Source organism: Prionailurus viverrinus, chromosome D1 (assembly GCF_022837055.1).
Source record: "Prionailurus viverrinus isolate Anna chromosome D1, UM_Priviv_1.0, whole genome shotgun sequence".
NCBI classification, from domain to species: domain Eukaryota; kingdom Metazoa; phylum Chordata; class Mammalia; order Carnivora; family Felidae; genus Prionailurus; species Prionailurus viverrinus.
In genome coordinates, this window is record NC_062570.1 from 44779659 (window position 1) to 44793446 (window position 13788).

Below are 13788 nucleotides of genomic sequence, written 5' to 3' on the forward strand. Positions count from 1 at the left end.
ATTTACATATTATTTTCATGTTTATCCAGCTAAGTCTATGAGTGGAAGCTAACATTTAAATTCAGGTATATGCTGGGGTGCCTGGGTGGCTTAGTTGGTTAAGGGTCTGACTCTTGATTTCAGCTTAGGTCATGATCTCATGGTTGGTGGGACTGAGCTGCACATAGGGCTCTGCGCTGAGCATGGAGCCTGCTTGGGATTCTCCCTCTCTCTCTTTCTCTCTGCCCCTCCCTTGTGCATGTGCACTCACTCTCTCTCTCAAAATAAATAAACATTTTTAAAAAGTAATAAATTATGTTACACTATCTCCTGAAAATTTTAACATATATGCATAAGTTGTGTCCTTCTTATGGTCATAATTCTCCACTTCTAGACATTGCATCTTCCTATGAGAGACAAGAAAAGAAAAAAGACAAAGATGCTAAGAACAAAAGATGTGTGCCAGGTGAGTCTGTTACATTTTATTCAGGGAAGCATTGCTTTTCTGAAAGTCCAATCCAGTAGCCTCCTGGTAATATATTTTTGACCAAAGCTATGTCACATGGCCGTCACAAATACAATGGAGCCTATGACATCACATTTTTAAACTGAGTACATTGTTGTCCTGAATAAAGTTGAACTTAGTAAAGAAGAGGAAAGAACCACTATTGAGTAGACAACTAGCAGCATCTATCTTAGCACTTGATCAGAAAATCACATATACTGAAAATTACCATTGGGGAGGCTCTATATCGAAGATATGAGTACCACACAACTAAATTTTCTCCAACAATAGAACACATCAACTTCTTTTTTCCAGTTGAAGTTTTTACCAGTTGAATATCAGTTGAAGTTAGATTGATGCATTGTAATACCTAAAATTTCATATGCTACTTTGACATGGGTTACTAGCATCCCAAAGGGTCCCAAGGATTTTGCATCAGATATGTCTCCTAACCAGCAGAGAGGGCTTCTCACTCAGCTAGTTTCCTTAACACCTGGACCAGCTGCGCTGTACTTCAGCCTAACTGTTTCGGTTCCCTGTCAGCCTGTGGGATTATTCAAACAAGCCAGTTACATTCTCCTGTTGGAACCAAAGGAATCTCATCGTCTTGTTCCTCTAAAGTCTGCCTTCCACAGCCCCTGCGTGTTCACTCTGCTCCCAAGTACAAACTCTCATGGCCCTACATAGCAAGCAATATCTTCCTTCTTTCCAGTGTTGAGTATCATATGATTGATCATCTTGTATTATTTAGAGTATGGGATCCCTCCCTCACCAAGAGAATCAATAAGAGATTATATGAACAGTTGAGCAATAGGAAATTGCTAGAATTTGACAGTTTTTGACCTACAAAAATGACAAATTTATATGATTCAGCATAATAATTGGTTTACATTTGAAACCATGCTCAAAAACATACAAACTTTTGGGGTTCCTGGATGGCTCAATCAGTTGAGGGTCCAACTCTTGATTTTGACTTACGTCATCATCTTTGGATGATGGGATTGAGCCCTGCATCAGGCTCCATACTAGCATGGAGCTTGCTAAAGATTCTCTCTCTGTCTTTCTCTCTCTCTGTCTCTCGCTCTCTCTTCCCCATCCCTGCTGCCCCTCTCCCTGGCTCATGCTCTCTCTCTCTAAAATAAAAAATAAATTAAAAAAAAAACATACAAATTTTAAAATCTTGAAATGACTCCAGTTTACTAAGATAATCATTCTATGCTAGGCAAATGGAAAGAGCCTATATGAAGGGACAAGAAGTCCTCTTGCTCACTCAATAAGTAAAACAGATGTCTTTTGAATTTCTCTTTCTCTTATTGTTAATCTCACTCCACTTTTTGTATGTTTATGTGTTTGTGTGTGTACCTTGCTATCTGTCTCTTTATGTTTCTCTTCCTAGAGCATTTAATTAATGTAAAATAATGAAATTCCTTGAGAAGTCATGAAAATTATACCTACCATTGTAAACATTGACTCATGGCCTTGTGGGAAATTGGAGAGTCTTGTGAAGACAGAAAATTTGGTAAAGTCATTACTCTTGTATTTCAAGTTTGAGTTTCTGTAGAGGAATTTAGGAAGATTTAGGGAACTGAATATTTTCCTTACCTGAAAAATAGTTGTGAGACTTGTATCTCTCTCAGGAAACCAAAAGGAAACAGCTAAAGGTCTACGATGGAATGAACCTGATAAACACCTTCTGATATTCCACTTTAGGGTTCTGAACACCAGCTCCATCCTCAGCACCCCAAACAAAATATTTATGTGTGTTTCCAAAATTCCAAGGGGAAATCTTCTTGTCCAAAAAGTGTCTTAAGTTGCTTTTTGAATTAATCCTTTAGAGTATATAGAGAGACATGCTGCTTATCATCCTGAATAATCTAAAAGAGTTTGGATTAAATTTCAACATTTTTACATTAAGGAAGGTGATTAAAAAGGATTTGAATACTTCAATTTAAAGCACCCTGTAGTCTCACCTGTGGACTTTTACTTGTGGGCAAACTTTTAATTTTTACTTTCTTTTCCAAAGGAAATATCCCAGCTCAAATATGTAGATGGCTCAAGTGTGCAAAATAAACCTTAAAGCAGGGAACTTGAAGCACTGTATATGACATTTGAACACCAATAAGCATTTTCTTGGATGAAGAATTTAAAAAAGAAAAATTCTTTGACTTGTTTTGCTCTTATATCCTGAAATTTGTTTCCCACTGTATTTAAAAGAATTATAAACAACTTAGCCTCATTTCTTAAGGAAAGCCTTTATATAAGAGCTCTGCCTCTTATTCTGGCTTAATGTGTTTGTGGTTTTTTTTTTAATTAATTAAACATGTATTTAGTGTCCTGTCACTTACTGCACTAAGAATGGGAAATACAAAAAGAGATAAGACCTTCACTTATAAGGTGTTTTTTTGTTTGTTTGTTTTTTGTTTTTACAACTTACACATACTTTACTTGATTGGTACATAAGATGTTTAATATAGTTGACTTCAGCTTTGTTCACACTGACTCCAGTGAATTATATTTGGGTTTTCTAAGTTTGAGTCTCTGCTCAATTGCTGCTGTTGCTGTTCATTTGTTTTCTTTCAGGATCAAGGTGGGTACTTCCATATAAAATCTTATTTTTAATTCTTTCTCTGGCAATTTTTTTTTTAAATTTTTTTTCAACGTTTATTTATTTTTGGGACAGAGAGAGACAGAGCATGAACGGGGGAGGGGCAGAGAGAGAGGGAGACACAGAATCGGAAACAGGCTCCAGGCTCTGAGCCATCAGCCCAGAGCCCGACGCGGGGCTCGAACTCACGGACCACGAGATCGTGACCTGGCTGAAGTCGGACGCTTAACCGACTGCGCCACCCAGGCGCCCCTGGCAATTCTTTCCTAGATACTTAGCCTTGCATAATTATTCCTACAATGGAAACAGCATCCTAAAGTCACCAAGAAAAATCCTCCCTCTTCAACAGTAGTTGATCTTTTAATTCTGTTAGTTAGCAAAAAATGTCTAAGGATAGCCACAACAGATCCTAATGAACCATATAATATTGAATCCATGGAATGTTTTTGACATCTTACATTCCTAGAAGCTTAAAAGTCTTCTCATTGGATGGGCTCTGGTGCAGCAACCATGGGCTCCCGTCAATTACAAGTATTTTCTAGAAAAGGATATCTTCTCTTTTTCAGCTTTACAATCTATGAGAATACCTTATTAACAATACAATAAAAGTTTGATTGGATTAATTGTGATTGGATTAAATTTCAGCCAGGATTTTGAGGGTGCTCCTTCTATGAGTTGAGTTCTGGATGGGTCTTCCTAGAAAATCAAGATCTACTCAGGAGGCGGGAAAGCGGGAAAATGCTATGGGAGTTACAGCCCACATTCAGTTTAAGATACCATTTAAGAATGATATGTAACATGTCTGACCTGATCTACTGTATTTGTTAGGTGTCTTCAATCCTCTTTGTCATCCCAGTATGTGTCACAGAGTTTTAAGAAGGAACATAGAAACAGTGGTCTCACTGAGAAGTAAGAGTAATAATTTAGTTCCAGGAACACTAGTGGAATGAAGACACATAAACTTTATTGATGGATTTAAGCCATATTGAGATCCTGGATAGTAATCCAACCTGCAGGCCCTTAGGGAAGGGGATGACCCAAGAACTGTGCTGATGTATTGGCCAACACCAAAACACATCCCTCCTGTGATCTTGTTTGATTTAATGGACTCCAGGTCAACAATACCTGTTTCTCAAGACAAATGGTTTACAGATGAGGTACACTGATCATTCAGATTTTAGGTAGAAAAAAATGATTATAGAACAGAAAATCAGCATTAAACTGAGCAGAATTTAGGGAAATGATTATGTTTTATTTTTTTTAATGTTTATTTATTTTTGAAGGAGAGAAAAAAAAGAGAGGGAGAGAGAGAAAGAGAGAATAAGCAGGGAAGGGGCAGAGAGAGAAGGTGACACAGAATCTGAAGCAGGCTCCAGGCTCTGAGCTGTCAGCACAGAGCCCAACGCGGGACTCAAACTCACGAGCCCTGAGATCATGACCTGAGCCAAAGTCAGAAACACAACTGACTGAGCCACCCAGGCACCCCTAGGAAAAGGATTTTTATATCATGGAATGTCTAACTATAGTGAAAACATTTAAGAAGAAATAAAATCCATGATGAGAACTTGGTGAAACATTAACAATACTATAATTTACAAAGCAGAGAAAAAACCATGTGCATTAAAATAAAGGCTGTCATGATCTGTTAGCATTTATTGCATCCTTATTAGGTTTCAGACATTCATTCTGAAGTAACTATTATCTAATTGAATACTCACTGAACCACTATGAGGTAGATATTATTATTTCTTTTTTACAAATGAGGAATCTGAGGTTAAGAGACATTAAATAACTTTCATAAGGTTATGGAAGTAACTAGTACATAATGGAGTTGATATTTGAAGAATGCTCTTTTTTTTTTTACTTTATCTATTTTGAGAGAGAGAGCGCGAGCATTTGAGTGGGGGTGGAGAGGGAGAGAGGGAGAAAGAGGGAGAAAGCAGGCCAGATTCTGCCCAATTTGGGGCTTGATCTCGCAAACCACAAAATCTCAACCAGAGCAAAAATCAAGAATTGGACACTTGGCAGACTGAGCCACCCAGGTATACCTGAAGCATGCTCTTAAACATGTTTGACAGATGTTTGGATCAGTTCTGAGAATTTTTGTTAACACATGGAGTATTTCTTAGGATTATATTCAGCTGAGTATTACAGAAAAATTCCAAAACCTAGTTAAGATGGAAACTTATTCTCTCAGGTAAATAACTCCAGCACAAGACAGTGTCGAGTTGGTAGAGCTGCACTAAGCCTTTCTTGAAGTTCTGGACAACAGCCACTCACAGCTCACTGCCACAAACTTGGTACCTATTCCTAACTATAAAGGAGGATGGGGAACAGTCTCTCTTCTAGGTGGCAGTGTGCTCAGCTCAAAAAGCAGAGTACTTTTATGGAAGAAGAAAGTGAAAATGGATGCAAGGATAGGAATATAATTATCTCTGCCCCAAAAATCTGCAAATTGTGTTTTTTCCCAGTTTTATTAAGATGTAATTTATACTACTGTTGTATTGGTTTTACATATACAACATGATGATTGATGCATATATATTGTGAAATGATTACTACAATGTATTTAGTTCACATCTATCACTTCATGTGGTTATAATTTTTTTTCCTGGGATGAGTTTTAAGACTTAATCTCTTAGCAACTGTCTAATATATGATACAGTATTGTTACTTTAGTTGCCAAACTATACATTATACTCCCAGAATGCAAATTGTGTTTACATATTCATATCTTATCCACAATCCATAATGTTAAAACTATTCTTTGAATTATTTGTGGGCAGAAAAATCTTAAATAATTGAAATATTCAATGAAATGGGAGGTTATGCTTAATTTAACTTTTAAGATTTATCAACAACCATTTTTGTTTCAACTCTTTAAAAATATATTGTTGGTTATATAATATATAAAAATATATTGTTGCTTTTATTATATAAATGCTAGTGAGCACAATCAGTACTAATCATTGAATTCTCTGAAGTGCTGATTAGCAATCAGTTTAATTATCATTGGTTTCTGTCCATTCTTTTAGATTTATTTGTTTGATAAACACCTTTTTTGAAAGTATCTCTTGAAGCTGTGCTAGGTGCTTAGATGGGATTAAAAGAAAATAAAGCATTTTCTGTCATCTCAAGCACTTCAAGTCTAGAAATACATACATTTTGATTATTCATTTTTATTTTGAAATAATCTCAAATTACAGAAAAGTTTTAAGTACAGTAGGAATAGTTTTTCCCTGACCTTTTGAAAGTAAGTTATTGATGTGATGCTCTATTACCTCTGAATGCTTTTGCATGTATTTCCTACAAACAAGGACATTATTCTATATAATCATAAACAATTATTAAAATCAGAAAAGTATTGAAATATCACCATTAATGAATCTTTAGATCCCATTAAAGTTTCATTAATTGTATCAGTACTATTTCTATTAGCAAAAAGATCAAACTCATAATCATATTGCCTATTTAGTTTTCATGTCAGTCTTCTTCAATCAGCATTAGTTCTTTGGTTTTTCCTTGACTTTCATGAACTTGATAATTTTTGAACTTGATAATTCCAGCCTAGTTACTCTGTAGCCCTTCATCAATTTGGGTTCATCTTACATTTCCTCATAATAAGGTTCAAGTAATCTATTTATTGCAGGAATATCACAGCGGTGGTGCTGAGTACATCCTATTAATTGGCAAATAATTTTGATTTGTCCCATTACTGATAACATCCACTTGATTAGGGTGGTGTCTGCCAGGCTTCTCTACTGTTAATTTACACTTTTTCCCTTTGTAATTAGTAAGTATTTAGTGGGGAGACACTTTGATCTTTTAATATTCCATTCCTCATGAAACCTTCATTTTATCCATGCATATATGTCTGTATATACATCAGTACAGGCTCATAGAATTCTCTTTTTTTTAACATAATTTATTGTCAAGTTAGCTAACATACAGTGTATACAGTGTGCTCTTAGTTTTGGGGGTAGATTCCCATGATTCATTGCTTACATAAAACACCCAATGCTCATCTCAACTAGTGACCTCCTCAATGCCCATCACCCATTTTCCCCTCTCCCTTGCTTCCACCTCAACCATCAGTTTCTTCTCCATATTTAAAAGTATCTTATGGGTTTGCCTCCCTGTCTGATTGAAAGTTTTATATTTCCCCTTCCCTTCCCCCATGGTCTTCTGTTAAGTTTCTCAAGATCTACATGAGTGAAAACAAATGGTATCTGTCTCTCTCTGACCTATTTCACTTAGCATAATACCCTCCAGTTCCATCCATGTTGTTGCAAATAGTAGGATTTCATTCTTTCTCATTGCCAAGTAGTATTCCATTGTATATATAAACCACATCTTCTTTATCGATTCATCAGTTGATGGACATTTGGGCTCTTTCCATGATTTGGCTGTTGCTGAAAGCACTGGTATAAGCATTGGGGTACAAGTGCCCCTGTGAATCAGCACTCCTGTACCTTTGGATAAATTCCTAGGAGTGCTATTGCTGGGTTATAAGGTAGTTCTGTTTTAATTTTTTGAGGAAACTCCACAATGTTTTCCAGAGCAGCTGCACCAGTTTACATTCCCACGAACAATGCAAGAGGGTTCCCATTTCGTCACTTCCTCACCAACATCTGTTGTTTCCTGACTTGTTAATTTTAGCCACTCTGACCAGTGTGAGGTGGTATCACAATGTGGTTTTGATTTGTATTTCCCTGATGATGAGTGATGTTGAGCATCTTTTCATGGGTCTGTTGGTCATCTGGATATCCTCTTTGAAAAAGTGTCTATTCATTTCTTTGGCCCATTTATTCACTGGATTATTTGTTTTTTGGGTGTTGAGTTTGGTAACTTCTTTATAGATTTTGGATACTAAGTCTTTATCTGATGTGTCATTTGCAAATATCTCCTCCCACTCAGTCAGTTGCCTTTTAGTTTTGTTGATTGTTTCCTTTGAAGTGCAGAAGCTTTTTATCTTAATGAGGTCCCAGTAGTTCATTTTTGCTTTTATTTCCTTTGCCTTCAGGGACAGGTCGAGTAAGAAATTGCTGCGGCTGAAGTCAAAGCGGTTGTTGCCTGTTTTCTCCTCTAGGGTTTTGATGGTTTCCTGTCTCTTTCTTTCTTTTTTTTTAAATATAATTTATTGCCAAATTGGCTTACATACAACACCCAGCTCTCATCCCAACAAGTGCCCTCGTCAATGCCCGTCACCCACTTTCCCCTTTCCCTCCCCCCCATCAACCCTCAGTTTGTTCTCTGTATTTAAGAGTCTCTTATGGTTTGCCTCCCTCCCTCTCCTGTATCACATTTAGGACTTTCATCCATTTTCAGTTTATTTCTGTGTATGGTGTAGGAAAGTGGTCCAGTTTCATTCTTCTACATGTTGCTGTCGAATTCTCCTAGCACCATTTCCTAAAGAGACTGTCTTTTTACTGTTGGATATTCTTTCTTGCTTTGTCAAAGATTAGCTGGCCATACATTTGTAGGTCCAATTCTGGGTTCTCTATTCTATTCCATTGGTCTATGTGTCTTTTTTTGTGCCAGTACCATACTGTCTTGATAATTAAAGCTTTGTGGTAGTGGTTACAGTCTGGGATTGTGATGCCTCCTGCTTTGGTTTTCTTTTTCAATATTACTTTGGCTATTCAGGGTCCTTTGTGGTTCCATATAAATTTTAAGATTGTTTGTTCTAGCTCTGTGAAGAATGCTGGTGTTATTTTGACTGGAATTGCATTGAATGTGCAGATTGCTTTGGGTAGTATTGACATTTTAATAATATTCATTCTTCCAAATAATGAGCACAGAATGTTTTCCATTTGTGTTTTCTTCAATTTCTTTCATAAGTTTTCTATAGTTTTCAGCATACAGATCTTTTACATCTTTGATTAGGTTTATTCTTAGATATTTTATGATTCTCGGTGCAATTGTAAATGGAATTGATTTCTTGATTTCTCTTTCTTCATTATTGGTGTAAAGAAATACAACCGATTTCTGTACATTGATTTTGGATCTTGCAACTTTGGTGAATTCATTTACCAGTTCTAGCAGCTTTTTGGTGGAGTATTTTGGGTTTTCCATGTAGAGTATCATGTCATCTGTGAAAAGTGAAAGTTTGACTTCTTCTTTGCCAATTTGGATGCCTTTTATTTCATTTTATTGTCTGATTGCTGATGCTAGGACTTCCAGCACTATATCAAACAACAGTGGTGAGAGTGGACATCCCTGTCCTGTTCCTAATCTCAGGGAAAAAGCTCTCAGTTTTTCCCTATTAAGGATGATATATAGTTTTTATGATGTTAAGATATATTCCTACTATCCCGACTTTCTTAAGGGTTTTTATTAAGAAAGGATGCTGTATTTTGTCAAATGCTCTTTCTTCATCTATTGACAGGATCATATAGTTCTTATCCTTTCTTCTATTAATGTGATGTATCACATTGATTGATTCATGAATAAACCAGCCCTGCAGCCCAGGAATGAATTCTACTTGATCGTGGTAAATAATTCTTTTTATATACTGTTGAATTCAATTTGCTAGTATCTGGTTGAGATTTTTTACAACCATGATCATCAGGGATAGTTACCTGTAATTCTCCTTTTTAGTAGGGTCTTTGTCTGGTTTGGGAATCAAGGTAATGCTGGCTTCATAGAATAAGTCCAGAAGCTTTCCTTTCATTTCTATTTCTTGGAACAGCTTGAAAAGGATGGGTATTAACTCTGCTTGAAATGTCTGGTAGAATTCCCCAGGGAAGCCATCTGACCCAGGACTCTTATTTGTTGGGAGATTTTTGATAACTGATTCAATTTCTTCACTAGTTATGGGTCTGTTCAAATTTTCCATTTCTTCCTGTTTGAGTTTTAGTAGTGTGTGGGTGTCTAGGAATTTGTGCATTTCTTCCAGGTTGTCCAGTTTGTTGGCATATAATTTTTCATAGTATTCTCTAATAATTGTTTATATTACTGTGGAACTGGTTGTGGTCTCTCCTCTTTCTTTGTGATTTTATCTATTTGGGTTCTGTCTCTTTTCTTTTTGAGAAGTCTACCTAGAGGATTATCAATTTTGTTTATTCTTTCAAAAAACTGGCTCTTAAGATTTATAGATCTGTTCTACTGTGTTTTGGATTCTATATTGTTTATTTCTGCTCTAATCTTTATTATTTCTCTTCTGCTAGCTTTGAGGTTTCTTTGCTGTTCTGCTTCTAGTTCCTTTAGGTGTGAAGGTTTATATTTATAATTTTTTTTATTTCTTGAGATAGGCCAGGATTGCAATGTATTTGCCCCTTAGGACTGCTTTTGCTGCATCTTAAAGCATTTGGACTGTCGCGTTTTCATTTTCATTTGCTTCCATATATTTTTTAATCTCTTCTTTAACTGCCTGGTTAACCCATTTATTCTTTAGTAGGATGTTCTTTAACCTCCATGCATTTGGAGGCTTTCCAAATGTTTTCTTCTGGTTGTTTTCAAGTTTCATAGCATTGTGATCTGAAAATATGCATGGTATGATCTCAATTCTTCTATATTTACTGAGGGCTGTTTGTGACCCAGTATATGATCTATCTTGGAGAATATTTCATGTGTACTCAAAAAGAATGTGTATTTGCTGCTTTTAGATGAAAAGTTCTGAATATATATGTCAAGTCCATCTGGTCCAGTGTATTATTCAAGGCCATTGTTTCTTTACTTATTTTCTGCCTAGATGACCTGTCCATTGTCTTAAGTGGAGTATTAAATATTAAAGTCCCTTGCAATTACTGTATTCTTATCAGTAAGATTATTTATGTATGCGATTAGTCAATTTGTATATTGTTTTCAAGTTGGGAGCATAAACATTTCCAATTGTTAGCTCTTCTTGATGGATAGACCCCATAATTATGATATAATACACTTCATCTATTATTATAGCCTTTAGTTTAAAATCTAGTTTGTCTGATATAAGTATGGCTACTCCAGTTTTCTTTTGACTTCCAGTAGCATGATAGATGGTTCTATCCCCTCACTTGCAATCTGAAGGTGTCTTCAGGTCTAAAATGGGTCTCTTGTAGACAGAAAATAGATGGGTCTTGTTTTTTTAACTAGTATGATACCTTGTGTCTTTTGATTGGAACATTTAGTCCACTTACATTCAGAGTTATTTTTGAAATATATGGATTTAGTGTCATTGTGTTATCTGTAGGTTTCATGCTTGTGATGATGTCCCTGGTCCTTTGTATTCTTTGCAGTGTTCCATTCACAGAATCCCCTTTAGGATCTCTTGCAGGGCTGGTTTTGCTGGTCATGAACTCCTTCAGTTTTTATTTGTCTGGGAAAACCTTATTGCTCCTTTTATTCTGAATGACATCCTTGCTAGATAGAGGATTCTTAGCTGCATATTTTTCTTATACACCAAATTGGATATTTCCTACCCTTCTGGCCTGCCAAGTTTCAGTGGACAGGTCTACTACTACCCTTATGTGTCTACCCTTGTAGATTAAGACCTATTTGTCCCTAGCTGCTTTCAAAATTCTCTATTTTTGTATTTTGCCAGTTTCACTATGATATGCTGTGGCGAAGATCTATTCTTGTTAAATCTGAAGAGAGTTCTCTGTGCCTCCTGGATGTGGATGTCTTTCTCCTTCCCCAAATTAAGGAAGTTGTCAGCTATAATTTGTTCAAGTAAACCTTCTTCCTCTCTCTCCCTCTTCCTATTCTGGAACTCCTATGATATGGATCTTATTATGTTTCATTGAATCACTTATTTCTCTAATTCTCCCCTTGTTCGCTAGTATTTTCTTATCTCTCTTTTTCTTGGCTATCATTTTCCATAATTTTATCTTCTATTTAACTTATTCTCTCCTCTGCTTCCTCCATCCTTGATGTCACTGCATATAGTTTATTTTGTACCTCATTTACAACATTTCTTAATTCATCATGACTATTTCTTAGTTCCTGATCTCTGCAGCAGTGGATTCTCTGTTGTCTCTATGCTTTTTTCAAGTCCAACTATTAATCTTATGACTTTTATTCTAAATTCTTGCTCAGATATATTGTTTATATCTGTTTTGAGCAATTCTGCTGCTGTTATTTCTTTCTGGAATTTCTTTTGAGGAGAATTCTTCCATTTTGTCATTTTGGCTAGTTTTCTGTCCCTTATGTGTTTTAATAGCTTATTATGTGTCCTGCACCTGTGAACACTATTATATTAAAAAGGGGTCATCCACCATCCAGGCCCGGCCCTGCAGGAGGTGTTTTTGGAGTGTGTTGCATGCTCTTTGTTATTGTGACTCTGGTTGCTTTATCTCCCTACTTGTGGTGGTGGTTTGGACCTTCCAGAAGATGTGCTTTGATTTGTTCATTGAAGTAATCCTGGAAAAATTTATTAAAAACGAAGGGGAGTGGTGTAAGAAGCCTTATCCAATACAAAGAGAGAAATGATAGGGATGGGGAAAAAGAAAAGAAAAAAAAAATTGACCAGGCAGAATAACCAGAATAGAGAAGGGAATGAATAAGAGGAAGAAAAAGAAGAAGAATAAAATAAAATTAAATTAAATTAAATTAAAAAGTGTGTGTGTGTGTGTGTGTGTGTACGAATCAGAAAATGCAAAACCGCTGGACTGATTCTGATGGTGCCTTGGAACCAGTGCCTGTGCTGGTCTGGAGGAGACTGTCTGGTTGGGTCAGTGTCAATCTTACAGTGGTAGATACACAGTTACCAGGCTTGGAGGAACGTGACTTGGTGTAGGGGGGTCCTCCTTCCTCTGTGTGCCTGCTGTCTGTTCCCTGAAGCCCCACTTGTTGATGATGGGGAGAAAAATGGCAATGCCCCAGTCTGTCTGCTCACCCTCTGGACCAGGTGTCCCAAACACTGTTCAGGCCATCCTCACAGTGGTGTGCAGGCACGAACTGGCTGGCTTGTCCTATTCCACAGTCTCCCATGCCTCCCAGGTGCTCAACTAGGATTCAAACCCCAATGGCTTAAAGGATCCTGCTCCATGTGGCCCATTTTGGGGTAGCGCCACTCCGCCAGCCAGCCGACAAAAAGCCTCTGGGTGGTGGGAATCTGCAGGGTCTGTTGTCCTTGGAGGCTATTTACCTTCTTCCCACAGCACTCAAGGGAGAGGACTGCTCTCTCCGATTGCGCCTCTGAGCTGGCTACTAAGCCCAGGGCTGGCTCTCCTCTTCCCCAGGCATGCCAACAAGGTGGCAGGCCCCAGTCAGGAGAAAGCCCTGAAACCCTAGAATGAGGTAGAAATTGGTTCTTTATCCATTTTTTCCATTCCCTGGTCCGTGGTTTTTCTCTTGTCCAAATTCAATCTTACACTTCCACAGCCTCTCTTTCTCTCCCTTTTGTCTCTCCACAGAAGGAGATTCCTCCCCTCCATGCTTACGCTGCCTGTTTTCTCTCTCCCAGTTTGTAATAATGCACCTGTGGCCTGCCAAGTTGTCTCTGTGGGCCCCTGGAAATGTTTCTGTCACTCTATAGCCTGGATACCTGGAATTTCAAGTCTTCTGGCCTCAATACTGCTGTGTTTGAGGGATGAGGGAACTTCGGGTCTCCCTACTTCTCTGCCATGTTCTAAATCTCCTCTTGTAAATCTCAGGAGGTCTACCTCTCATTCCAGTTGAGCCTGCTTCATTTTCACAGCAGACTAACTCTCGTCTAGTCTCATAGACTTCTATTTAATTCAATGGGTTTTCATCTATGGATACCATTTTAATTCTCATA

At 37.2% G+C, this 13788-nt stretch overlaps 1 protein-coding gene across 1 annotated transcript in view; it reads left to right on the plus strand.

Annotated features, from left to right (window-relative positions):
• Nucleotides 1–419: 419 nt before the first annotated feature.
• The window catches only part of CTSC (cathepsin C), a 111991-nt gene continuing 98622 nt past the window's right edge, over nt 420–13788 (plus strand). Inside the window, exon 1 of the mRNA XM_047877121.1 lies at nt 420–445. Within this exon, the coding sequence (XP_047733077.1) occupies nt 435–445 (11 nt within the window). The 5' untranslated portion in view covers nt 420–434. The remainder of the gene's footprint in view (nt 446–13788) is intronic.